The 26838-nt window shown below is 46.3% G+C and overlaps 1 protein-coding gene across 1 annotated transcript in view; it reads left to right on the top strand.

Annotated features, from left to right (window-relative positions):
• The window catches only part of LOC115796372 (protein NLRC3-like), a 69278-nt gene extending 66492 nt beyond the window's left edge, over positions 1-2786 (top strand). The window contains exons 6-8 of the mRNA XM_030752762.1: positions 359-535; positions 821-867; positions 1522-2786. Coding sequence (XP_030608622.1) covers positions 359-535; positions 821-867; positions 1522-2060 — 763 coding nt within the window. The 3' untranslated portion in view covers positions 2061-2786. The remainder of the gene's footprint in view (positions 1-358; positions 536-820; positions 868-1521) is intronic.
• The last annotated feature ends 24052 nt before the right edge of the window (positions 2787-26838 follow it).

Raw genomic sequence — 26838 nt, 5'->3', positions numbered from 1 at the left:
AGTCAGTCTGGCAGTTTTTCTCCCCTGGTTGGGCACAGATGGGCTGAGGTCTTCTGAAATGGCTACTTTTTATATTGCCAGTCTTTTCACATTTTAAAGTCTGTGAGGAACATGTCTGTGGACTGCACAGGGAACTGCTACCTGTGGGAATGTGTACATATTACTTGTTGAATCAATCCACTGTTGGGATTTGTTCATCAGCTGATGTAGAGGTAATCTAAACAACTGTGTATAACATAAACTATGATAACAGAATTTGCTGACGTGACACACTTCCCCAACTTTTAGGATAAAAGAAGAACAATTTATCTTTATAAGGTGTAGTATATCCTGGTAAATACTAGTTTTGTGTTTGCAGGTTGTCGGGCTGTATGATTACACAGGTAGGGTGCACTTCTCTGGCCTCAGCTCTGAACTCCAACCCTTCCTCCCATCTGAGAGAGGTGGACTTGAGCTACAATCACCCCGGAGACACAGGGCTGAAGCTTCTGGCTGCTGAGTTGAAGCAGTCACACTGGAGCTTGGAAAATCTCAGGTTCGGCATTCAATCCTGATGAAAAGATGAGAAAATCATCATTGACATCTGCATGCAAAATTAACTTGGGTCACAGGATTTTCTGTAGTTCTGTGATATACAGAGTATTTCTGTAACAGTGTGTTTGCTCGGTGTGGTTTTTACCAAGGGGATATTTCACTAATATTGCAACAATCTTTCCACATTTGCTTCTCTGCTATATTTAAAGTTATCGTGTTAAGAAAGATTAGTGAGGTAAGCAAGAGCATCATTTCTAATTTTAAATCAACCTCCCATATCTTCCAGAGCTGACCCTGTTGGAGTCGAGTGGTTAAAATCAAGTCTGAGGAAGTGTGAGTGTTTTTTATAATATACTATTTACGTACTTCTCCTGTGGATCCCCCCTCCCCCACCTTCAGTGATTCATACAGGTCTTTGACCTCTTGCTCTTATTCATCATGACATTGCATTTTGTCATTCAGAAAAATTACTTTCACTCATTCATAAATTATAACTGTTGCTGGGTACAAAATTGAAACTCATAATATCATTTGTGCTTTATCAACCACATTAGAGCTGGAAATGAAGTCCCTTACTTGCAGTTCATTTGTGGGCATATCTCAAACCTTTTGACACATGAGGGCATTTTGACTCAGAGTTTTGATCTTGCTCATCTTAATTCTTTTCAAGCCATTTACAGTTTTTGTTACTGGACTGTAATGAGATGGTTTCCCTTTGTATCAAATCTGAGCATTATGTTAACAATAGCACCACCGGTATGTCCCCACAGGTCCTCAGTACAAACACATTGGAAGAGGTAGTTTTAAAGAAAAAAATATCCACTTAAAAATAAATTTTTTTTCTAGAATTTCACATTCCCTCCAAGTTATCAGTGATCCAAAATCTACTTAATGCAGTTGGAAGCCCATCAATTCAAAAATAGATATGCATGCAACACAGGAATTTTAACCAATATTGACCAAATCAATTTATCCTCTCTCTGTCAGACTTCTGTGAATTCACGCTGGACCCAAACACAGCTCACAAGTTCCTCAAACTCTCTGAAAGCAACAAGAAAGTGACCGACCTGAGAAAGGAGCACCCGTATCCTGACCACCCAGAGAGATTCGATTACTGGCCCCAGGTGCTGTGTGAAAATGCCATGATTGGGCGCTGTTACTGGGAGGTCGAGTGGGTTGGGAAGGTTTATGTTGCAGTGAGCTACAGAGGGATTGGAAGGAATGGAGACAGCGATGCCGCAAAGTTTGGAGGCAATGATCAGTCCTGGTGTCTGACCTGCACTGATGGGGGATATAGCGCCTGGCACAACAACAGCGGGACACCCATCTCTGTGCCCTCCTCCTCTGTCTCTAACAGAGTAGCAGTGTATGTGGACTGTCCTGCTGGCACTCTGTCTTTCTACAGAGTCTCCTCTGACACTCTGATCCACCTCCACACCTTCAACACCACATTCACTGAACCTCTTTATCCTGGGTTTGGTTATGGGGTGAAGTTCAACTCCTCAGCATTTCTGTGCAAGCTGTAGACCAGCAGCATGTACAGAAATCTGACAGTGGTTCCATTGATTCTATTGAGCAGATTATGATTTGGCTAACTGATCGGACCAAGTTGTAACAAAGACCAAGTGTAGGGTGTGTATCACCGAATTCAAGAGTCCTTTACAGTTTTGAAATCTTATGAAAAAGTTCAGATTTCAAGCCAGATATTCATACTGCCCTACTTATTTAAGCTATTTCTCATGTGTTTGTTGTTGTTGTTTTATTTGATTTGTTTTCAATTGTTCTTATAAGGTTTCCCAAATTTGGGCTAACACCTGTTTTCTTATATTTATGAAATTTGTATATACCCTTGTAAATGCAATTGTAGTTTTATTCTTGTCTATTTATTTGTACATATGCATATTGTTGTGAATTGGATATAAATACACTGAATTGATCATAATATTGGTATAACACTGTCAGCTAGTGGTTGCTGTGAGTAATTGCAGCATCTGTATTGGGATGAGATTTAAATGTTTACAACAAAAGCCACTGCTTGCTAATTTTTTACACCATTTTTTAATTAATAAATTATTTTTATTGTTTTGCTGTGTTTGTTCACTGTTTTTACCAGAACATGTGACCTTAGTGTTTGTACACTAAACAGCTGTAAAAGGGTGATTACCACTGAGTAAGTGGGATTGTAAGACAGAAATCCATGCTTTGTATTTGTTTCTCAGAAGAATTGTGAAGGATTCTGCAACAGCACATCTCCCTGTCCAACAGTTTCTTTGTGAGGTTAGTATTATGTCCAGAATAAAACCCAAAATATTTAAGTTTCCAAAAGTGTGTAGATTGGACATTGTTTTGGTGTTGTGACTGAATTTTAAGTACAAGCTTGGCTTATATGCTATTGGTAGCATGTCAGTTTGGGGTACATACATCCAGTGTACAGTTGTTTAGTTACTGGCTGGTTCTACATTTATATTTGTGCATTGTTTTAGTTGCTTTGTAATTATTTTCTGCCCATAAAATAGTGTGGACATGTTACACCATCCATCCATCCATTTAATTCCCTTTATCCAATTCCGGGTCATGGGGGCAGTAGCCTAAGCAGAGAAGTCCAGACCTCCCTCTCCCCAGCCGCCTCCTCCAGCTTATCCGGGAGGACCCCAAGGGGTTCCCAGGCCAGTCGAGTGATATAATCTCCCCAGCATGTCTTCCAGTAAGCTGTAAGCTGAAGGGATACAAGAATACCCACCCCAGCTTGCCGCCTCTCACTGAGGGCAACTCCAGACTGGAACAGGGTCCAGCCCCTCTCCAGGAGACTGGTTCCGGTGCCCAGGCCATGCATTGAGGTGAGCCTGACGTTAGAAAGGACCAGACCTATTTAGGTTTTTCTGTGTTATGACTGTATGTTGTGTAGTAATGCACCATCTACTGGACTGGCAGAGAAATTGATGTTCCTCACTAGCAGCATGTGGAGCATTAGAGTGTGTCTGCTGAGCAAACCAGGCCAGTCTGTGTGGTGGTGTGTGTTCTTGACCTAAAATGAGTAGGTCCTATATTTAAGGTTCTGAACTGGTTCTTGACTTTTATTAATGTACCACGTGTTAAATGATTGGGTCATTCTGACTGAGTTTAGGTAGAAGCAACAGCTTAATTAGCCACCACTGTTAGCTCCTTTGACACTGTACCTGATCACATGGACGCTGTGTAGCTCGTTTAGACACAAGGTAATAGTGTTACAGCAAGTACCAGTTTGCCATGGGAGACCCTACCAGGGGCCTAAGCCCCCAGACAACATAGCTCCTGAGATCACTGGGACACAGAAACCCTTCCACCATGATAAGGTGGAGATTCACAGAGGAGTTGTGGACTCACATAATTAAATCTCTACATCATTATAATATTGTGGTTGCAGGTTCCCCTACATTACTGCACTAATCCCTGCAAAAAAAAAATCTTTGCAAAGTTTTAGACCATCATTTGTCATGTTGTGATTGCCCTACTGGAACATACTGCAGCTGGTATATGATGCTGGAGATAATTAAACGATTCTGAGACTGATGTTTGAGGTGCAGCGGACATACTTTCAGTTTCTAAACAGTAAAAATAGTTTTAGGGCAGGTTTTTGAACACATGCTGCCTGAATGTGTTTTGACAAGCATTTCACATTGAAATATTTACAAATTTAAAATATGGTCATTAAATATTGTTGAAGCAACAGCAATGATGAAAAAAAAGTTTAAAATTTGAATATACAGAGTCTGTGCACAGCAACCAACATAAACAGGTGATGCATATTTGCTGTCATGGACCTGTACCTCTCGTGCATCTTCCTGTCCTTATTTCTTTTCGTGTGTGTGTGTGTGTGTGTGTGTGTGCGTATGTTTATAATACCTTGTGGGGACAATTTTCCTGACATATACTACGTTGTGGGGACCAATTGCTCCTTGTGGGGACTGGAACCTTGTCCCCACAAGGGGAAACCCTGTTTTTGGGGTCAGGGGTCAGAGTTAGGGCTAAGGTATGAATTGAGTTTAGGTTAGGGGTTAGGGTTAGTATGTGATGGTTAGGGTTAGGAAAAAGGGTAAAGGTAAGGTTTAGGCTGTAGAAATGAATAGAAGTCAATGGAAATTCCCCACAAAGATAGCAAAACACACTTGTGTGTGTGTGTGTGTGTGTGTGTGTGTGAGAGAGAGAGAGACTGGCAGACTTGTGTGAGGTCTGCTGCATACCTCCTCATATACTGTCAAAATACTTAAGGACTGGTTCAGCACCCGCTTTGTTCAGCTTCATTTGCCTCTGCTCTGTATGTCTCTTTATGTGCTCCAGCCTTTCGTGCTTGTGTAACAGGCCCCGTTACAGCGGGCGTGAAGACAGATTACAGTCCTGTAAACAGGAGAAATAATGAGGCAGAAGAAAAACTTGCTGGCCGTTCGCCTGGTCAGTCTTGCCAGAATTATTCACATAAATAAACATCTGTTTCGTTTGTCACTTACTTCAGCCACAATTCTGTTTCTTCACCATTAACAATGTTGACATTAATTGTTGTATTGGCACATACAAATACAAATAAGATTAAAGAAAGAAAGAAAAATATACTTTTCACATGAACAAAAAGAGAAAAGAATGCATCTCATCATGTTAAATGACCAATTATAAAGGAAGTATCTTAAATCCCTTTTCAGATAATGTACTTTAACATTTGTTGACAATGCCCACATTAGCTTTTCTGGCTTTGTATGCTCTCAGTAAGTTAGCTCCTGACAGTATTCAAATGGCAATCTTATTAAGGACCTCAGACCGGCTTAACATATCTTACAAACATACTGCACATAAAGACTTAACAGACAAACTAAGTAGACAGGAACTGTTAACATGACTGATTGAGCCTTATGAGAGAGCGGGAGCATGTGATCAAGAATAACAGTGTCTGCCAATGCCCACGTTTCCTAGCCTTTAGCTGTTAGCTCAGTGTGGCAAGACCTGGAGTAGCTCAAGCGCTTAGAGTCAAATACATTACACATTATAACATTACGACACAGCATGAAACACCACAGGATCAACTTCGTAGCGTTTATCTATCAGTTTGTTTGTGCTTCTGAAACATTACTGACCTGTAAAACAGAGAAATAATGAGCAGAAGAAAACTTGCTGCCGTTCGCCTGGTCAGTCTTGCCAGAATGACAAGCTTACGCCAGCTAAGGCAACTCCTTCCGGCAGGCATTCTGCTGCCCTCTACTGTTCATAGTGACACACAGTCTTGCAGCACAGCGCTTGGGAGACTTATTAAATCTCATGTTATTTGTACACAAACCGTGTGAAAGATACAAGATTTTATACATATAATCACTTAATTCACAAATGTGACACATATTTGTGTGGGTCACACGCTCCCTGACAATTAAAATGGCTCCTGACATTAACAAAATATACCCAAAACCTCAATTCCTTCCTGTCTTTTTAAACACTTGAACTCATCCCACAAAAACACTTTTGAACTTAGCACTTAGGACTTAAGGTAGTTTGGTCTCTATATGTGTGTGTGTATCAGTATGGGTTTGTGTATGGCATGGTAGTGTGAGGGAGTGCCTGGCATGGGATTAATGTGGTATAGGGATGTGTGGCATCCCCCAAACTGGTAGGGCTTGTATTGCACAGAGTCCAGCAGGGGGTGAATAACCTGTGTGGTTGGTAGGATGGCTGGCCAAGGGACTCGTATGTGAGGGTCTGGGTGGCCTCCTGTCCCTGGTGGATTTCCTGATCGGAGCCTCCGGAGGAATCACAGGCTGGTTATTAGCACTGTCCATTTAAAAACACATACATTTTCACTTTCATCCGGTAGCACTGAACCAGCAGGTAGGTAGTCCTCCTCAGTTTGTGTTTCAATTTGTTCTTGTTCAACTTCTCGTTCACATGAGGTGTCTCTGGGTTGCTCTTGTGCCCCATCTCCTGATGGTAATATGTGTCTGCGTTGCTCAGGTGCCCTTTGGACCCCCTCTGGGTTCCTGTGGGGCCTACGAGTCGGTTTCTGTGTTTGATGCTGAGTTGGTGGTGATACTCTCAGCCAGTACTGTACTCTGGGTGCTTCATCAGCAGAGTTTTCAACTGTCACTGTCTTCAGTTGTTTCTCTCCCCATTCCTGTCCTTTCCACTGGATGACCCCTTTTCTTTCGTTTCTCTCCAGCGGCGGTATGTTCTTCTGCAGGTCAGGTAAGTTGACAGGGTAGGTCATTTACTAGGTGTAGGAGATTTCTGTGGAGGATACGGATTTTGGCACTCCCCGTCTCCGGACACACTTTGTAAATGGGACTGGTCGCTCACTTGCTCTTGATGACATAAACAGTTGTTCCCAGTAGACCGCAGTTTCCAGGGCCCCCTCTCTCACTCATGTTGCGGACTAGGACCCTATCCCCAGGCTGGAGAACAACTGTGTTCTGTGCGTGACGATCATAATACTTCTTATTTCTTGCGCTGGACTGCTGACTGTTTTCAGCCGCAATACGGTAAGCCTCTTCCATTCGCAAAGCCCACTTTTTAGCATAGCTCTGCGGTGTTTCAGTCTGATCTCTGGTTAACAGCCAAATATTAAGTCTACTGGAAGACGGGGGTGGTGACCAAACATGAGGTAGTGGGGGTGAAAAGCCTGTCGCTTCGTGTCTGGTGCAGTTATAAGCGTGTATTACCTTAGGTAAGTGTGCTTTCCAGTTACTCTTTCCTCCTCTTCCAGTGTCCTTAGCATTTGCAGCAATGTCCTATTAAATCTCTCAGCCCGGGTTTCCCTTGGGGGTGGTACGGTGTTGTCCTGGAGTGGGCAACTCCAGCCAGGCGTTGTAGGGTCGCAAATAGATCATTTCAAATTCCCGACCTTGGTCATGGTGTAGCCTGCCTGGAAACCCAACCGAGGGATGAAGTCATTAAATATCTTCTCTGCAGCCGTTCTGCCTGACTTGTTTTTGTGGGGTAAGCCTGAGCAAACCTGGTGAAGTGATCAATGACCACCAGAATGTACTCATAGCCTCCCCTGCTAACCTCCAATGCATATAGTCAATTGACACAAAGTTCAAGTGGAGCAGAAGTAGTGATACATCCCATTGGGGCTCTGATGTGCTGCACTGGTTTCTTTTGCTTAATGCAAGGGCATTTTCTGGTCACATAGGCCTCGATGTCCCTCTTCATAAAAGGCCAGTAGAACCGGTCTCGTGCCAAGTGAATGACCTCTCTGCCCCAACATGGCCCGTTTATCAGGAGCTGCTTAAGCACCAGGGGATGATATTGTGATGGTAGCACTAGCTGCTTTCGCTGACCTGCGGTGCGGTATAACAGCTGGTTTTCCATGTGAAGTTGTCTTCCCACTCATGCATGAGCTTTCTCACAGGGCCGTTGGCTCTCCCTTCTGTCATCGTTGGATATTACTGACTTTGTTTCTTTTAGCTTATGAGTTCGCTGATTACAGGGTCTTCTCTTTGGGATCTTACCATATCATTATGCCGACTGCAAATGGCGACACATTCACAGGTGGCTCTGGGCATGTCAGGCTCAGGGCAGCAACGTAAGCAACATCTTTTCTCTTTGCAAGCTCACAGCCCCCCCATGTAGCCTGAATAGCCTCTTTGTGAGCTCTTCAGTACACCTTGTGAGGTAGGTATCAATGTCAAGTGGAACCGAGAGAGTGTGTCAGCATCTACATTCACCTTCCCTGGTCTGTATCGGACATCAAACCTGAAGTCTGCTAGCTCCCCTACCCATCGGTGGCCTACTGCATTCAGCTTTGGCGGTACTCATTACATACGTGAGGGGGTTATTGTCTGTATAGACTGTAAAATGGGGTGCATAAAACAAGTAATCTCGGAATTTCTCACATATTGCCCACTTCAAGGCAGAAACTCAAGTTTCCCTGAATGCAGATTGGAATTTTTCTCAGCAGGAGACAGAGTTCTCGAGCCATAAGCGATGACTCTCATTCTCCCATTCTGTCGCTGATACAACACTGCACCGAGCCCTTGCTCAGAGGCATCAGTGTGGAGCACAAATGGGAGTTCAAAGTCTGGATACGCCAGTACAGGTGGTGTGAAGAGTGTCGATCAGCTGCTCAAGGCTTCTCTGGTGCTCATCATCCCACAAAACAGGTGTCCTTGATGGTAACTGAGCTCCCTTTCCCCTCTTAGTCTTTGCATTCATTGCTGAAGGGGCTTGTTTTCTTCCCTTTAAAACAGCTCATAAATGGGCTGTGCAATGCTAGAAAAGTTTTGGATGTATGTCCTCCAGTACTCAGGAACCCAGTAACTTTCGAACTTCACCGACCGTGGTTGGGCCTTTTCTCTTTCAGCAGCTTGATGGCATCAATATCTTTTGGGTCAATCCTGACACCATCGGACGAGACGAGCCTCCCCACATACCTGACCTCCCACCTGAACACTCACATTTGTCGGTCGGAGTTTGACACCATGGGACTGTAAAGCCCTCAGGACTTGACGTACTCCCTCACATGCTCAGTGAAAGATTTTGAATAGCAGAGGATGTCATCAAGGTAAGGGATACAGCAGTTGTCTCGCAGAGAATCTAACATCTCCTCCATGCTGCCTGAAAAGCAGCTGGGGCGTTAGAGAGCCCAAATGGGATCCTCACCCATTCATAGAGACCCCAAGGAGTGATAAATGCTGTCATGTGTCTGGAGCCTTCTGCCATGTAGCCCTGGTGATAGGCTTTGCCTTGGTCCAGGATGCTGAACCAGCTGTGGCCCCCTAGTGTGTCTATGAGGTCCTGAATGCGAGGCAGTGGGTGGCGGTCTGGCACTGTCTTTGGTTAAAATTCTGTAGTCAATACACAACCTCAAGGTACCATCCTTTTTCCTGACACAGACTACCGGAGCTGCGTATGGTGACCTCGACTTAACCTATCCACCCTCTGGCAAGAAGGTCTTGTATATATTCTTTAACTTCTCTGTAAAGGGGCTTGGGCACTGCAGCATATGTACGCTGTACTGGTATGTTATCCTTTAGGTTATTGACATTTGAAGACTCGGGATACAACCCTATGTCTCCATCATCACGAGCAAAAGCCCCTGACTCCTCAGACAGCATTTGCCTCACCTCTCCCTGTTGCGCCTCACTTAGGTGACTAACAATCCACTGGTGGGTGCCACAGTGTACCCGTGGACGGGCCACCATTCGGACTCTGAGGTGAGAAAGCGCGACCGTATGGTCTGAGCTTGGTTTTGCTCACCTGGCCGTGTCTATTACGCCATCAATGCTTCAATAGTACCCCAGGACTGTAGAACTGGGCAGGACCACAATGTTTTTAGAATGGTTGGACCAGGTACCTTAACAAAGGGCCTCTCAGTCTGCTGAACGTCCATTAACCCCTCTCCAATACTCAATGCTGTGAGTGGTGAGGTTTCAAGGTTGGGTTCAAACAACACAAGTGAATTGGAGGTCGCTAACATCTGCTGGTACCCTACATTTAATGTAGAAGCTACTGTACCAGGACTATAGTGATTTCTTTCCTGCCCACTTTTACAGTGGCATTTGGTTCTCTCGGGGTTTTCTTTGTCTGTATGAAATTCACAATGGCCTCTGCCGTGACACTGTCAATCTCCAAGGCACCAGTGAGCAGGCTGACAAGGATGGACATCACTTTAGAGGTCTGCTCTCATTACTCTTAATGAGTTCCTGGATGACATTAAAACCAACTAATGGTCTCTCTAGCTCCAGCCGCTCACAAGGAAAGGTACCCTAATGGAAAGGTCTGGATCATGGTTGCCTTGCAGGTTTACAACCACTTCCATCCCCCGTCATACGGTACTACTGCGTCCCCTGTGACAGCAGTTACCCTAAGCTCCTCATTCATGAGTTCACTGAGTGGCCGGATCTCATGTTCAGGAAGGTACTTGTTCTTCCAGACGTGATCTATAATGCTTACGTTGGCCCCAGTATCTAAAATGGCAGTTACAGCATAGCCATTCATGCTACATTCAACAGAGACGTTCGGCCAATTAGTGGAGCAACCTTCTCAGGGGAGTGGGTTTGCTATTTGTGTTGATAGGTTTGTCACCTTTTCTTAACTCTGATGCCGTAGCATCGTGGGACTGTGATTTGTCCTTCAAATCGGTCAGAGGTCGCCCCTCAGCCCTGACCGGCACTCGTTCCCGACTGGTTACGTCTTGTAAGCAGCCAATAGCACGATGGCCTTCTTCTCCACAGGAAAAGCAATGGCTACAGTTTGGCTTGGCCTGGGCTATGCATCGTTGACATCCATACTGTCTTGGTGTCTTTCTCTCTGGTCGGTTTTCTGTCAGGGGCAACACTGATGGGTGGTTTGACTAGTCCTCCCATGCACCTGAGCGGATTGTAGTGACCTTTCTCAGTGTCTCCATTGCCTCTGTTAAAGCCTCAACCTGAGCGCTTAGTCTTTGAATTGCGTTATCTTTACCTTTAACTTTGGTCTCTCCCACAAGGCCAGTTGTCTCTCCTGCTCTGCAAGCATGCTGTGCGCTTGAGTGAACTTACGATTGGTGCTGCGCCCAAGCCGGCGTTTCCTCTCGCTTTCCTCCATCGTGGTCTGGATGACCTGTCGTAACAGGGCTTCATCAGGACAGTGGGGTCTGCAAGGAGCGGTTTAAGCTCTCGTCTTACAATCCCATGTCTCTCCCCCATGCCTTGGTAGACTGCATTCAGGAACACACCCTGGAGTGTAGAGACATCATACTTGATAACTGAGTTTGGCCTGTTTTGAGGTGAACGTTATTCTTTGTTTCAGAGGCCAATCATGCGGTACAGGAATTGCTGTGGAGATTCATTCTCATGCTGCTTCGCACACATCAGTTCTTGGAAGAGCTCTGTGCTGCTCTTTTCTCCCAAATGGGACTGTAGGAAACTTTTTAGCTCTGTAACCGTAAGATCGTCCTTGTTCACCAGCATGTCTTTAAAGTTTCCTCCTTTGATTGCGCGTAAAACCCCTCTAATAATTTCATCATCAGTGTGTTGTTCTCTGCAACCGTCTTGAATCTGTTTGCATATGCTATTAAAGCTGATGTCTGATGTAGTATCAGTTATTTGCCCACCATGTATTTTAAACTCCTTCCTCTGCAGCAAGGGAAGGTCACGGAGAGCAATCATGCTCCCATGAGTTGGGACAGCCAGCTCCTCAGTCACTTGAGGTGAATGGGGAACTGCTGGATGACTGATGTTAGTTGTAGGCAGACTGGTGAAATGAGGCCTATGATGTGCTTCTTCTCCGAAACAGGTATGTTGATACTGTGTTTATAGGACCTGGTCTGTGTCTCTCCTGAGCCACTGAGCTGAACTTGGGTGTCAGTGTCAGGAGTTACAGTTTCAGATTCAGTAATGTATTGAGCAATGACATGTGTCTGTTTTTTGTTAGTCTCCTCAGTAACTGGTAACATTACAGGTGATCTTTCATCAGACACATCTTCAGGGACCAATCTGCCCTTGTCACGGTTAGCAATGACCAGTCAATCGTATCTTGTAAATATAACAACACTGCCAGCCTCATCTTCTAGTTGTAAGAGTGCTGAACTGTTCATGTATGCAGAAATATACTCAACACAACTTTCTTCATCATCTTTGTTCAGTTCGGCTGAGTCCAGTCCACACGCTGGGTCGAGGTGCGTGGCTACCTCATAAGCTTCGCCAGCCGTTAACTGATAGAGTCTTTCTTTATGACCAGCTGAGGCCTCCTTCTCTCGTTGTCGGACATGACGTCTGCTGCAGCCAGCCGGCGTTACCAGTCTCACCCACTTTAGGCTCGGCTCCCCTTCAAACCGGGTCTGTTCACCTCTTGAGGCCTTTACTGGAAAATCCTGTCGCTGCAGCAGCACTTGGTCATTTGGGTCCAAAGATCACTGGATCAGCATGAGGTGTTCTTCAACCACTGCTGATCCCGGACGAGCCCCCAGAAATCTGTAACAGGCCCCGTTACAAGCGGGCGTGAAGACAGATTACAGTCCTGTAAAACAGGAGAAATAATGAGCAGAAGAAACTTGCTGCCGTTCGCCTGGTCAGTCTTGCCAGAATTTATTCACATAAATAAACATCTGTTTCTTTTGTCACTTACTTCAGCTACAATTCTGTTTCTTCACCATTAACAATGTTGACATTTAATTGTTGTATTGGCACATACAAATACAATAAGATTAAAAGAAAGAAAGAAAAATATACTTTTCACATGAACAAAAATAGAAAAGAATGCATCTCATCATGTTAAATGACCAATTATAAAGGAAGTATCTTAAATCCCTTTCAGATAATGTACTTTAACATTTGTTGACAATGCCCACATTAGCTTTCTGGCTTTGTATGCTCTCAGGTAAGTTAGCTCCTGACAGTATTCAAATGGCAATCTTATTAAGGACCTCAGACCGGCTTAACATATCTTACAAACATACTGCACATAAAGACTTAAACAGACAAACTAAGTAGACAGGAACTGTTAACATGACTGGATTGGAGCCTTATGAGAGAGCGGGAGCATGTGATCAAGAATAACAGTGTCTGCCAATGCCCACGTTCCTAGCCTTTAGCTGTTAGCTCAGTGTGGCAGACCTGGAGTAGCTCAAGCGCTTAGAGTCAAATACATTACACATTATAACATTACGACACAAGCATGAAACACCACAGGATCAACTTCGTAGCGTTTATCTATCAGTTTGTTTGTGCTTCTGAAAACATTACTGACCTGTAAAACAGGAGAAATAATGAGGCAGAAGAAAACTTGCTGCCGTTCGCCTGGTCAGTCTTGCCAGAATGACAAGCTTACGCCAGCTAAGGCAACTCCTTTCCGGCAGGCATTCTGCTGCCCTCTACTGTTCATAGTGACACACAGTCGCTTGCAGCACAGCGCTTGGGAGACTTATTAAATCTCATGTTATTTGTACACAAACCGTGTGAAAGATACAAGATTTTATACATATAATCAAACTTAATTCACAAATGTGACCACATATTTGTGTGGGTCACACTTGCTCTTCATCAGTCCCAGACATCTTCCTATACGTCTGCTGATCTGAGTGAAGCACTCCAGCCGCATTAAAGGCTCAGCGAGCTATGTCAGTGTTAAAGTCATAGTTTGTCTCACTAAACTGGCTCTCATTAACACATCTAAATTGCCATCCTTCCTCCTCTGGGGTGTGTACGCGGTTGCCATCAGGATGTGTGGTCTCAGGTCTTCTGAGCTCCTAGTGTGCTGTGGATGGCCTGGGTCCCCTGGGTCCATTCCTAGTTGCCTCTGGATCACGGGGGGCATGGTTGCAGTTTCTACCCTCATTACTGAGTACATTGCATGACAGAGGCGCACACACACACACATTACTGCAAAACAACAGAACTATGTGTATGTTTGTATATGTTATGCATATGTATAGATGTGTGAATCTATGTATGTGTGTATCCACTTTTCTTTGATTATTTCTTTTTCCTTTCTTCCCTTTTGCCCCCCCCCCCCCCCCCCCCCCCCGCCTCTCTTTCCCTCTCGTTCTTGCTCCTTCCTTTTGCCTGTCAGGCCTGGCATAAATAAAAAAAATAATGATAAATAAAAATACAAACAGTAACAAGAATAGCCTATAGAAAACTTATAGAGCTGTTCTGTAAAAGCAAATATGTTTGGTACATCAGTGCATTCAGATCATTCCGATTATGAAAAATACCAGACATGACAGGCTTAAAAAAAAATGTATTAAAAAAAAACACAATCAGATCTCAATAAGGAGAAAAAAAAAGCATGCTGGATATCTATACTGAACTGAACTGGGTAAATGTTAGGATGATGTTGGATTATGCTCCTAATGAGCATATTCCTGGGGGAGTCTCCTCCCAGGGCATCAGTGAGCTCCTGGAAAGTTTGAGGTGCAACCTGGTTGTATGAGATGGACTGAAACATAATGTCCCAGAGGTGTTCTCCTCTCACCACATGACGCTGGGCATTATCATGCACCAGGAGGAACCAGCAACCAACCAGGATTTATCCCAATATGTAATGCAGTCAGGGGGCTGTTGCCCAGGCTGTAGAGGTCTGTGCCCCTCTCCATGGATATGCCTCCCCAGACCATCAGTGACCCACCACCAAACCGGTCATTCTGAACAATATTACAGGCAACATAACGTTCTCCAGGTCTCATGTACTCAGGGTGTACAGGGCACCAGTGGTAAACCTGCCAATTCTGGTATTTCTTGCCAAATTACAACTGGACTCCCAGATGCACACCAGTGTTGCTGATGAAGGACTTGCAGCCACATCTGAGGTGCAGAACAACAAATGAAAAACACAAACAACAAAAATAATAAAACAAAGTAAACATGGTGGCTGAGAACATTAGAAACATATTCAGCCTCAGCTTAAAAGGTTTTCAAATCAGTTCATGCTTTTCCCTCTGGTGGCAGCGTGCTCCTCCTGTGCTCCACACGGTTACTGTCATACGTGGCTGACTAAATATTACATTAGTCCACACCAACCTCTGATCTTGGTGTGGCACCTTTGCTGCTGGATTTTTGAGATCAGTTTAATAATTTCACTGACTAGTTCACTGTTGAGGTTTTTTTTCTCCTTTTTTTTTGTTACAGTCTAAGATTCAGCTTCCTTTCAGCTACTGTTGGCAACAGTTTCCTGCTACCCGACTTCTTCTCATATGCTCTAACAGAGAGATAAGTGGCCAAAGGAAGTGAAACTGCTTCCTCTGGTAACACTTGTAGATGTTTTTTTTCCATCTCACTGCTGCTTCTGCAGACACAGCAGACATTATCTGCAAACGTGGTCTAATGCTAAACAACAAAAAGATTTGTACATGTACCTGTGACTTACTACAACACACAGTATGCAGGAACCTCACATGAATGTGCTTGCATGTTAACCATGAACTTGAACCATGAACATAACATGAATACAAGGCACACAGCAGGGAATCGATGATGGTGACGAGGACCAACAACAAGACCCAGTCCAGTTAAAGTTACTTATAGCTAACTGTACAGCAACTCTTAGCTTAGACAGTTCACATAACCAAGCTAACTTTATCAAATGTCTGATAATCTTGACTCCTCTGAGACACTAATTTAAACCTGCTTATTAGAAGTGTGATGGCTCAGCTTAATGCTCTTCAGCAGAGGAAACGAGTCTTCAAAACCATCAACGTTTAAACACCCTGATGCTCGTACCCAGAGTCCAACACTGGCTGGTGCCAGTCTTCTGCCATAACAATGCAGGAAAACAGTTATGATTTGAAGTGGCCTACTGCACGTGCTCACACCAAGTGGCTGCTCTTATTTTCAGCAGACTCAGCACAGTTTAGTGCCCTGCTTCCTTCTTCTTTTTTTCACTGCTCTCTTCTGGGGGTCATTACAGTAGATCATCTGCCTCTATTTAATTGTATTGTTAGCATCTTCTTCTGTCACCCCAACCTTCTGCATGTCCTCCGTCCTACATCCATCTCCTCAGAGGTATTCCTCTTTTCTTCCTCCTTGGCAGCTCCAGTCTCAATATCTTTTGTCCAATATATCCACTATCATCTCAGTCTTGCCTCTCTAACTATGAGCTGTTCCTCTGATGTCATCATTTCTAATCCTGTCCATTCTGGCCACTCCCAATGAAGATGTTGACATCTTCAGCTCTGACACCTCCAGCTCTGCCATGTTTTTGTCAGTGCCAGCATCTCCAGCATCACAGCAGGTCTTCCTACCATCTTGCAAACCTTTCCTTTCACTCTGATCTTGTCATGGCCGGGGAGGAAACGGACGAGGAAGGACAAACATGCAGGACTCCGGAGATGGGCATAACTCAAAGGCATTTATTAATGTAGGGAAAAACAATACAAAACCGTTCAGAAGGGAGACGAAGGGGAACCACAGGGAGCACAGGAACACACGGGCACACAACATCAACGACGCGACAACAGGCATAGAAAACGCAGGACTTAAATACACAGAAGGGCTGATGAGGGAAGAGGAAACAGGTGGGAACACAGGTGACACAGATAACTAAGACGAGACCAGAGGGAAGCAAAACTGAATACAACAGACAGGGGCTGGACGAATATCAAAATAAAACAGGAAGTATGACAAGGGAACAGAGACGCAAACCTGACACAGAATACAGAGAGACACGAGGGACTAGAAATAACTGAGGGCAACTCTAACAGATAACAAAACAACCTGAGAAAACGGAACCATACCAAGAAAACATAAAACACTGGGCCACCGGCCCAGGACATGACAGTACCCCCCCCCTTAAAGGCCGGCCCCCGACGGCCAAAACAGAAAACAAAACCAGACCAGGGCGGGAGGCGGGGGGACCAGGAAGGAGGGCCTGAAACAAAAAACAAAAACCAGGCAGGGAGCAACAAGGAAGAAAGCCCAGGGACAAAAACCAAAACACTGGGGAAGCACAGGGGCAAGACCTAGAACACGAGGGCAAAAAGACAATAAGCAGAATAAACAGAATAACAAAAGCAATGGCGCAAGGCTGAGAGCTCCAAAGTCCATACAAGGGTCAAAGTTCACGAACAGAGCAGGAGCCAAAACAAAACAAAAAACAGCAAACTGCAGGGGAAAAACAGTCCACAGTTCAGGGGAGTCAGTGGGAAATCCAAAAACAAAAAACACACAGTTCAGGAGGCCGCAGAGGCCAAGGGGCCACAAAGCAAAATCCCAACGAGGGAGGCCGACCGCGCTCCCAGCGGCGGCGGCGACGAGGACGAGAAGGAATCACTGGAGGCCGACCGCGCTCCCAGCGGCGGCGGCGACGAGGACGAGAAGGAATCACTGGAGGCCGACCGCGCTCCCAGCGGCGGCGGCGACGAGGACGAGAAGGAATCACTGGAGGCCGACCGCGCTCCCAGCGGCGGCGGCGACGACGAGGGGGAGTCACTGGAGGCCGACCGCGCTCCCAGCGGCGGCGGCGACGAGGAGGAGGAGTCACTGGAGGCCGACCGCGCTCCCAGCGGCGGCGGCGACGACGAGGAGGAGGAGTCACTGGAGGCCGACCGCGCTCCCAGCGGCGGCGGCGACGACGAGGAGGAGGAGTCACTGGAGGCCGACCGCGCTCCCAGCGGCGGCGGCGACGGGGAGCAGGCACCGGAGGCTGACCGTGCTTCCAGCGGCGGCGGCGGAGACGCGGAGAAGACACTGGAGGCCGACCGCGCTCCCAGCGGCGGCGGAGAAGGGCGACCCCGGGCTCTGGTGGGGAACCCTCGGGTGACGTGGAGCGCTCGGACTGAGCGGAGACCCCATCGGCTCGGAGTGAGCGGAGACCCCCATGGGCTGAACGGGCCTACATAGTGAGGCACCGGATGCGTAGGCTGGGGACCGCGGAACAGGGCACACTGCTGCTTTATTGAGCAGCAGGGGATGCTCGGGAATAGCCGAGGTGCAGGGGACTGCGTGGAAGCAGGCCGGGAGACGACTGGCTGCGTGGAAGCAGGGCCGGGAGACGACTGGCTGCGTGGAAGCAGGCCGGGAGACGACTGGCTGCGTGGAAGCAGGCCGGGAGACGACTGGCTGCGTGGAAGCAGGCCGGGAGACGACTGGCTGCGTGGAAGCAGGCCGGGAGACGACTGGCTGCGTGGAAGCAGGCCGGGAGACGACTGGCTGCGTGGAAGCAGGCCGGGAGACGACTGGCTGCGTGGAAGCAGGCCGGGAGACGACTGGCTGCGTGGAAGCAGGCCGGGAGACGACTGGCTGCGTGGAAGCAGGCCGGGAGACGACTGGCTGCGTGGAAGCAGGCCGGGAGACGACTGGCTGCGTGGAAGCAGGCAGGGAGACGACTGGCTGCGGAAGCAGGCCGGGAGACGACTGGCTGCGTGGAAGCAGGCCGGGAGACGACTGGCTGCGTGGAAGCAGGCCGGACGACTGGCTGCGTGGAAGCAGGCAGGGAGCCAGAGAGAGCGGGCTGTGAGCTAGGGAGATCTGGCTGCGTGGAAACAGACCGAGAGCTAGGGAGATCTGGCTGCGTGGAACCAGACCGAGAGCTAGGGAGATCTGGCTGCGTGGAAACAGACCGAGAGCTAGGGAGATCTGGCTGCGTGGAGACAGACCGAGAGCTAGGGAGATCTGGCTGCGTGGAGACAGACCGAGAAGCTAGGGAGATCTGGCTGCGTGGAGACAGACCGAGAGCTAGGGAGATCTGGCTGCGTGGAGACAGACCGAGAGCTAGGGAGATCTGGCTGCGTGGAGACAGACCGAGAGCTAGGGAGATCTGGCTGCGTGGAGACAGACCGAGAGCTAGGGAGATCTGGCTGCGTGAAACAGACCGAGAGCTAGCTGACACTGGGGCCTGGGAGGGAGCTGACACTACTGGAGCTACAGAAGGAGCAGGAGCTGAGGGAACTGGGACCAAAACCGAAGGAACTAAGACAGGGGCTGAGGGAACTGACTGAGAGGGCACTGAAACAGCTGACACTGGGGACCGAGGAAGAGTTACTGGAGCTGACTGAAGGCGAGGGAGAGCGACTGGAGCTAGAGCTGACTGAGACCCTGCTGCTGCAGCTAACACAGAAAACCGATGCGAAGGCTTGGACCTGGTTGCCCCCACCCGCGGAACAGGAACGGGTGCAGAGGTCAGCCCGTCCGTGGCTGCCCCCACCCGCGGAACAGGTACGGGTGCAGAGGTCAGCCCGTCCGTGCAGCCCCCACCCGCCGAACAGGTACGGGTGCAGAGGTCAGCCCGTCCGTGGCTGCCCCCACCCGCGGAACAGGTACGGGTGCAGAGGTCAGCCCGTCCGTGGCTGCCCCCACCCGCGGAACAGGTACGGTGCAGAGGTCAGCCCGTCCGTGGCTGCCCCCACCCGCGGAACAGGTACGGGTGCAGAGGTCAGCCCGTCCGTGGCTGCCCCCACCCGCGGAACAGGTACGGGTGCAGGGGGAGCTGGAGCCAAGGGAGCGGGAGCAGGGTGAGCAGAGGGAGCTGGAGCTACAGCTGACTGGGAACACTGCGACTGAGGAGGAGCTGGAGCTACAGCTGACTGGGAACACTGCGACTGAGGAGGAGCTGGAGCTACAGCTGACTGGGAACACTGCGACTGAGGAGGAGCTGGAGCTACAGCTGACTGGGAACACTGCGACTGAGGAGGAGCTGGAGCTACAGCTGACTGGGAACACTGCGACTGAGGAGGAGCTGACACTGGAGGAACTGACACTGGAGGAACTGACAGAGTGCTAGGGTGAACAGACATTAGGGAAACCGACTGAAGGCTAGAGGGGGCCTGAGTACGTCAAAACTGGCCGCGTGGAAGCAGGCCGGGAGACAGAAAGAGCAGACTGCGAGCTAGAGAGAGCAGGAGCTAAGGGCGTTAGAGCTAACTGCGAGCTAGGGGAGACTGACTGCGAGGAGACTGACTGCGAGGAGACTGACTGCGAGGAGACTGACTGCGAGCTAGGGAGAGGAGCTGACTGCGTGGAAGCAGCCTGAGGCACAGCTGACTGGGGAGACTGAGACTGAGCCACAGCTGACACCGGGCACTGAGAATGCGCTGACACTGGGGACTGAGAATGAGCTGACACTGGGGACTGCTGTAGGTGAAGGGTGGAGGTTAAGAAATCCTGCACTAACCCATGCAGAGAGCCAAATAACCAAGGGTAATCATCGACTAGCCCTTGCAGCTGGGCCGTGAGCTGTTGCTGTTCCTGCTCACATGGGTCAGCCAGAAGGTCCATAACCAGTGAATCCACCCAACAGATAATGGTCTGCTTTGCCACCTCAGGGAGGGGAAAGGCAGGGGGGTGACGGGAATAATTGTCCGCAGGCATAGTAGCGTTGAAGCCAGTGTTACTCACGGAAACGGAGGATTGGGTGTGAAGTGGTGAAGCGGTCCGCGGCGTTATACCGCTCGGGTCTCGGGGTGCCTTCCGCCGTTGCTGCCGGGAACTCCCTCTCCTCCGCGGCTGCCGAGGAAGGGAGGGATCAGCGAAAGGGGAGGCAGGTGAGTGACGATGACGGGACTGTTCAAAGACGTCGGGCCCCCAGCGCTAGACGAGTGCCGTCGAAAAAATTGGAGCCGGAGGGGGTTTTGTAATGGTCGCGTCGTTCTGTCATGGCCGGGGAGGAAACGGACGAGGAAGGACAAACATGCAGGACTCCGGAGATGGGCATAACTCAAAGGCATTTATTAATGTAGGGAAAAACAATACAAAAACCGTTCAGAAGGGAGACGAAGGGGAACCACAGGGAGCACAGGAACACACGGGCACACAACATCAACGACGCGACAACAGGCATAGAAAACGCAGGACTTAAATACACAGAAGGGCTGATGAGGGAAGAGGAAACAGGTGGGAACACAGGTGACACAGATAACTAAGACGAGACCAGAGGGAAGCAAAACTGAATACAACAGACAGGGGCTGGACGAATATCAAAATAAAACAGGAAGTATGACAAGGGAACAGAGACGCAAACCTGACACAGAATACAGAGAGACACGAGGGACTAGAAATAACTGAGGGCAACTCTAACAGATAACAAAACAACCTGAGAAAACGGAAACCATACCAAGAAAACATAAAACACTGGGCCACCGGCCCAGGACATGACAGATCTGAGGTCATTAAACCAATTCATTGATCAAATCTCACACAGATTAAAATGGTTGTGTCCAAAAAGAGCTGGATCACTTTCACTTCTTCTCTCTCTGCTTCAGTAGGAACTTCTACATCCATGTGGACCTTAAACATTGCAAACTTTTATACTAAATGATTTACTGATAAACAGAGCTGTGCATGTTTTACTAGGTCACCATAAAGAAGAGTATCTGAAAACAGATCAGTTTCTATTCAGCTCCACGGGAAATGAGCACCTGCTGCCTCCAGTTCTTACAGTCTGATCTTACTGATCACTGGCCGATGTTTCTAATTTTTAATGTGACCTCTCAAATTAAGTTCTGTGGCTGATGTGCTGACCAGTGCTTTCAGTCACAGCTCATGTAATTTCCATAACAAGCAGGCTTTTTTCTCCTTTTTCAATGTCTGCATTACCTGACATACACCATATGCATTTCACAGCATCTGCTCATGAGAGCCCGTGATTGGTCAAAGTCTGTGAGTTTCTTACTTAGAAAGACCTAAAGTTCACCAAAGACTGAATCAAACCTCTGACTTGATGAATCTGCTGAAATACTTTCACTGACTCTGTCACTCTCACTGTGATTGTTTGATGGAGACTCTGTTCAGTCTGAAGGGAACTTCTAGTAACCTTAAACAGTGCTCTCTTAGATTTGCAGAAATCTGTGTAGCTGCAGAGAGATCAGACTTAAATCAATGAAACAGCAGCTACTGGTTTATGTGTTCACACTGAAGAAAGCAGGAAGTAGGAGCTGTGGTCTGAAGCTGTTTGAAGGGTGAGGTTTAAGTTTTTGGGCAGAGATAAATGTTCAGCCATCATTCAGACATCATGAAGACTACATCAGCCTCTCTGCTCCTCGGTGAGTCAAACAACTTCATTGTGAATTTGTTTATTGATGATGATGACATTTATCTTTATTATCAGTGGTGGAATTGTCTCAAAGCATCACATCCCACCATATTTTATGTATATATTGTGTGTGTATGTGTGTGTTTTCAGGACAAGTGTGTAATGATCGCAGTGCTAAAACTTTGGCTCCACCCTAAAATTCTTCACTCAAGCAAACAGCAGAATCCTCTGAATTTCTGTTCTCTTATTTTTTCCTTCCTTAAAGCTGAACTGCAGGAGCTCACTGATGCCTTCACTGTGATGAAGTGCAGCTTGTAATAATACCTGTAATATTACAGTGATGATATGAATGATTCTGTGCTGCTGTTGCAGGTGTGTGTGTGCTGCTGCTGTCTGCTCTCACTGTTTCTGCAGGTGAGTCCACGGAAGACAAAAAAACCCTCACAGATGCATCATTAGGGCACTCAGTAGATCACATTGCTCACCCACCCCGATTTTACTAAATGCTGATATTACACTGCAATAGATACCAGTCAGTGTAATATTGAGTGAGTATCATTGTGATCTAGTGATCACAAAGATACTCACTAGTTTTTGTGTTCTAGTGAGTATCTTTGTGATCACTAGATCACAAACATACTCACTAGATCACAAAAACTAGAATAAACTTCTAGTTTTTGTGATCTAGTGAGTATCTTTGTGATCTAGTGATCACAAAGATACTCACTAGATCAAAAAAACTAGAAGTTTATTCTAATGGCTTAAAGTTTTGCTAGAATCACTGAAAATACACAAATATATCAAATAATCATGAGAAATCACCCAGCTTTTTAATTCATTGTTTTTTTTAAAAATTCCATTAGTGTGATAAAGTGAGTACTTTGACCTTTCATAAATCAACCATATTTGTTATAGTCTGCCTCAACACTCTAAATATGTGTTAAAGTCTGGTAACCAGGTAGTTAGAGGGAATACTAGAAGCCACTGTAGTTCCAGGTAGATAATAATAATAATAATAATAATAATAATAATAATAATAATAATAATAATAATAATAATAATAATGCAGAACAGGATAAGCGGAAGCAAATCGATGGATGGATGGATCAAATGATCTTCAATATCCTGCCATGAGGTCAGTTTCAGGAACATCACTCTGGCTTCTAGTTTGAGATCAAATCCTCCATTGACTCCTGTACAGTAGTTTTAGCTAACTGCTTCAGCTAGCTTCTCTCTGCAGCTGATGGAGGAGTTTACTGGTGAATCATCAGCTTAGTAATCACAGCTGTTCCCAGATACAGATAACATTTTATTTTTGACAGAGCTGCAATATGAGCTACTACAAGCTAACAGCAGCTATTGAACAAACAGAAACAGGTACTTACAGCAAGCATGTGGTGAATGCACTGATCTGGCCATCTGAGTGTTGCATCGGCACAGCCACCTCTGCCAGCAGGTTAATGTGATGTTTGGTGGCCGACTAAAATTCCACATGATGGTATGTACTGAGCAGGTGAGACAACCTGAGCCTTTGAGCCTGAGCTTAGGGTTAATGAACACTGTATTACACACAAATCTCTCTACACAAGTTTGAATTCCTGCTCGGATCTGCTGCTCATGTCAAAAAGTTCATAAAAACAGCCAAGTGAAAAGCTGGGTAACTTGTAACTGATCACCTGTGTGTGTAGTGATTTGAGCAAAACTTTAAGACTTTAAAACCATTAATATCTAAACACAGTTACAGATTTACTAACATATTTACAAATCTGACTACATTCTGAATACGCTTTTGCAGATTGCTCTACTCAGTCATAAATCTCTGCAAAGATTTACAGATCAGATTACAGACACACAGTTTAGAACACGCACACATGGATCTCAGTACACACATTGATCTAAATCCACATATACAGATTTCGATACACAAACACACAAATCTCCACACAGATCGAAAAACACATATGTGGACTGAGATACACACACAAATAGTTTTGATACAATGATAGCTCCATCCTGGAGCTCTTAGAAAGAATGGGCCCAACAAGTAATAATTAAAGTGTGTGTGTGTGTGTGTGTGTGTGTGTGTGTGTGTGTGTGTGTGTGTGTGTGTGTGTGTGTGTGTGTGTGTGTGTGTGTGTGTGTGTGTGTCCTCCAGTCTTTGTGAATGTCAGTCCAAATCGTGCTCAGTTCTTCTCAGGAGAGTCTGTAACTCTGAGGTGTGAGGGGGTTCACATCTCTGATGTTTGGACCCTGAAGAGACAAAATCCTTACGATGATCAAATCCAGACCTGTGGTGGAGACTTTGGCCAGTTTGATGGTTCCTCCTGCATCATCTCAGATCTTAAAGAGATATCAGACAGTGCAGCTTACTGGTGTGAGAACAGAGCAAGACAGAAGAGCAACAAGCTGAGCATCTTTGTATCAGGTACAGATCCCACCTCAAGCTAGTTTACAGCCTCTTTGAGGTGATTTAGTGTCTTTTTCTGTGTCTGTTTGTGGTGCTTTGAGACTGAGATCAGCTGCAGGTGTTTTTATTGTTTCTCATTTTGTCTCACGTTGATTATGAATCTGTTACAGAGTCTGTCAGTGTTGCTGTCAGTTGCACTACAATCATCCACTAACGTGATGTGTTTGTGTGTCCTTGTCTGTCTGTGCTTGTTTAGATCATGTGATCCTGGAAATCCCTGCTCTGCCAGTGATGGCAGGAAGTACTGTCACTTTGCGCTGCAGACCTCGTTATGACAGTTACAAAGTGTACTCTATCAAAAGAAACAGGGAGTCTGGATTGGAGCGCTTCCATGCAGTCCACACCATCCATAATGTCCAAAAGTCTGATGAAGACATCTACAGCTGCACTGCATTTCACTATGATATGATGATGTTCTCAGATGAGAGCAGGCTGACTGTTACAGGTAATTGCAGCTCACAACAAGTGGTGCTGGGCACAGCAAACCCCACCCCCAGCAGACATTTTAGCTGATTTGAGTGTTGAAGTGACAAACATGTCAGTCTCCAAACACTGAACCAATTTAGTTCAGTTTTATTCATATAGCACCAAATCACAACAAACTGTCGCCTGCAGGTGCTTCATGTTGTAGGTAAAGACCCTACAATAATTACACAGAAATTTAAGAGATCCTTAAAAAACATTTGGTATTTCAAGAGATCAAAGGTAAGAATTCAGCATTGATGCTGAACTGGTGTATGAAACCAATCATAGAGAAGTCAATTTAGCAGTTCAATTCAGTTTTATTTATCGGATACCAAATCACAACAGTCACCTTAAGGCACTTCATATTTTAAGGTAAAGACCCTACAGTAATACAGAGAAAACCCAATAGTCAAAACGACCCCCTATGAGCAGCACTTGGCTTCCTTTAACAGGAAGAAACCTCCAGCAGAACCAGGCTCAGGGAGGGGGGCTCATCTGGTGTGACCGGTTGGGGGTGAGGGGAGAGAGACAGAGATTAATAATAATTAATGATTAAATGCAGAGGGGAGTATAAACAAAGTAATAAGGTGAATGAAAAGAAACAGTCTATTGTGGGAACCCCCCCAGCAGCCTAGGCCTATAGCAGCATAACTAAGGGAGGGTTCAGGGTCACCTGATCCAGCCCTAACTATAAGCTTTATCATAAAGGAAAGTTTAAGCCTAATCTTAAAAATAGAGAGGGTGTCTGTCTCCTGAATCCAAGCTGGAAGCTGGTTCCACAGAAGAGGCGCCTGAAAGCTGAAGGCTCTGCCTCCCATTCTACTCTTAAGTATCCTAGGAACCACAAGTAAGCCAGCAGTCTGAGAGCGAAGTGCTCTGTTGGGGTGATATGGTACTATGAGGTCTTTGAGATAAGATGGGGCCTGATTATTCAAGACCTTGTATGTGAGGAGAAGAATTTTAAATTCTATTCTAGATTTAACAGGGAGCCAATGAAGAGAAGCCAATATGGGAGAAATCTGCTCTCTCTTTCTAGTCCCTGTCAGTACTCTAGCTGCAGCATTTTGGATCAGCTGAAGGCTTTTCAGGGAGCTTTTAGGACAGCCTGATAATAATGAATTACAGTAGTCCAGCCTAGAAGTAACAAATGCATGAATGAGCTTTTCAGCATCACTCTGAGAAAGGATGTTTCTTATTTTAGAAAAATTTACTCAAATGCAAAAAAGTGGCCATACATCCTACTTTTGTTTAATATGTGCATTGAAGGACAAATCCTGGTCAAAAATGACTCCAAGAATTCTCACAGTGTTACTGGAGGCCAAGGTTGGACATTGGTTAGTTAAGACAGCTGGGTCAAGTGATGGCTTTTTAAGCAGTGGAATCACCAAGACAACACAGGTACTATTGTCCATGCCCATAAAGATAGACATCTGTTACAGATAGCCAATCATACCCCAAAAAAAAAAAAACATCTGGGGGCAGCCATACAAAAACACTTGTTTGTAACTGAGTAGCAGCTCTGAATTAAGCAGGGCAGTCTTTACCTTCCAGTATTAAGGAGGTAAGTAAAGACGGAGCACAAATAATTGGCTGCAAACTGCTGCATCTGTAATAAAGCACAAAAAAAGAGAACAAACAGCAGCTGAACGAGAAAAACAGAAACAAGCACATAATCATGCTTTATTTGTTTGTTTGTTTGTGTGTAAGTCAGTGCAAATATCTTTTTATTGTGTGTTTGTCATGAAATATGTTTGCTAATAAGGGTGAGAAGTGGCAACAATGACCCCCAGAAGCCCAAGACAGAAGACCAAAAGACCCGGGCCTGGCCATCTGCAGCACCCCAGGAGCACTGAAGAACCGAGACCACACATCCCGATTACAGCCACATGTCCACCCAAGCAGAAGGAAGAGGGAGGCCCAGCCAGAGCCCCCACAGCCTAAGGGCAAGCCCCAGAGCCCCAGAGAACTAAAGGCAC

The sequence above is a fragment of the Archocentrus centrarchus genome, chromosome 2 (genome assembly GCF_007364275.1).
Source record: "Archocentrus centrarchus isolate MPI-CPG fArcCen1 chromosome 2, fArcCen1, whole genome shotgun sequence".
Lineage (NCBI taxonomy): Eukaryota > Metazoa > Chordata > Actinopteri > Cichliformes > Cichlidae > Archocentrus > Archocentrus centrarchus.
This window is presented reverse-complemented; position numbering and strand designations above follow the sequence as displayed.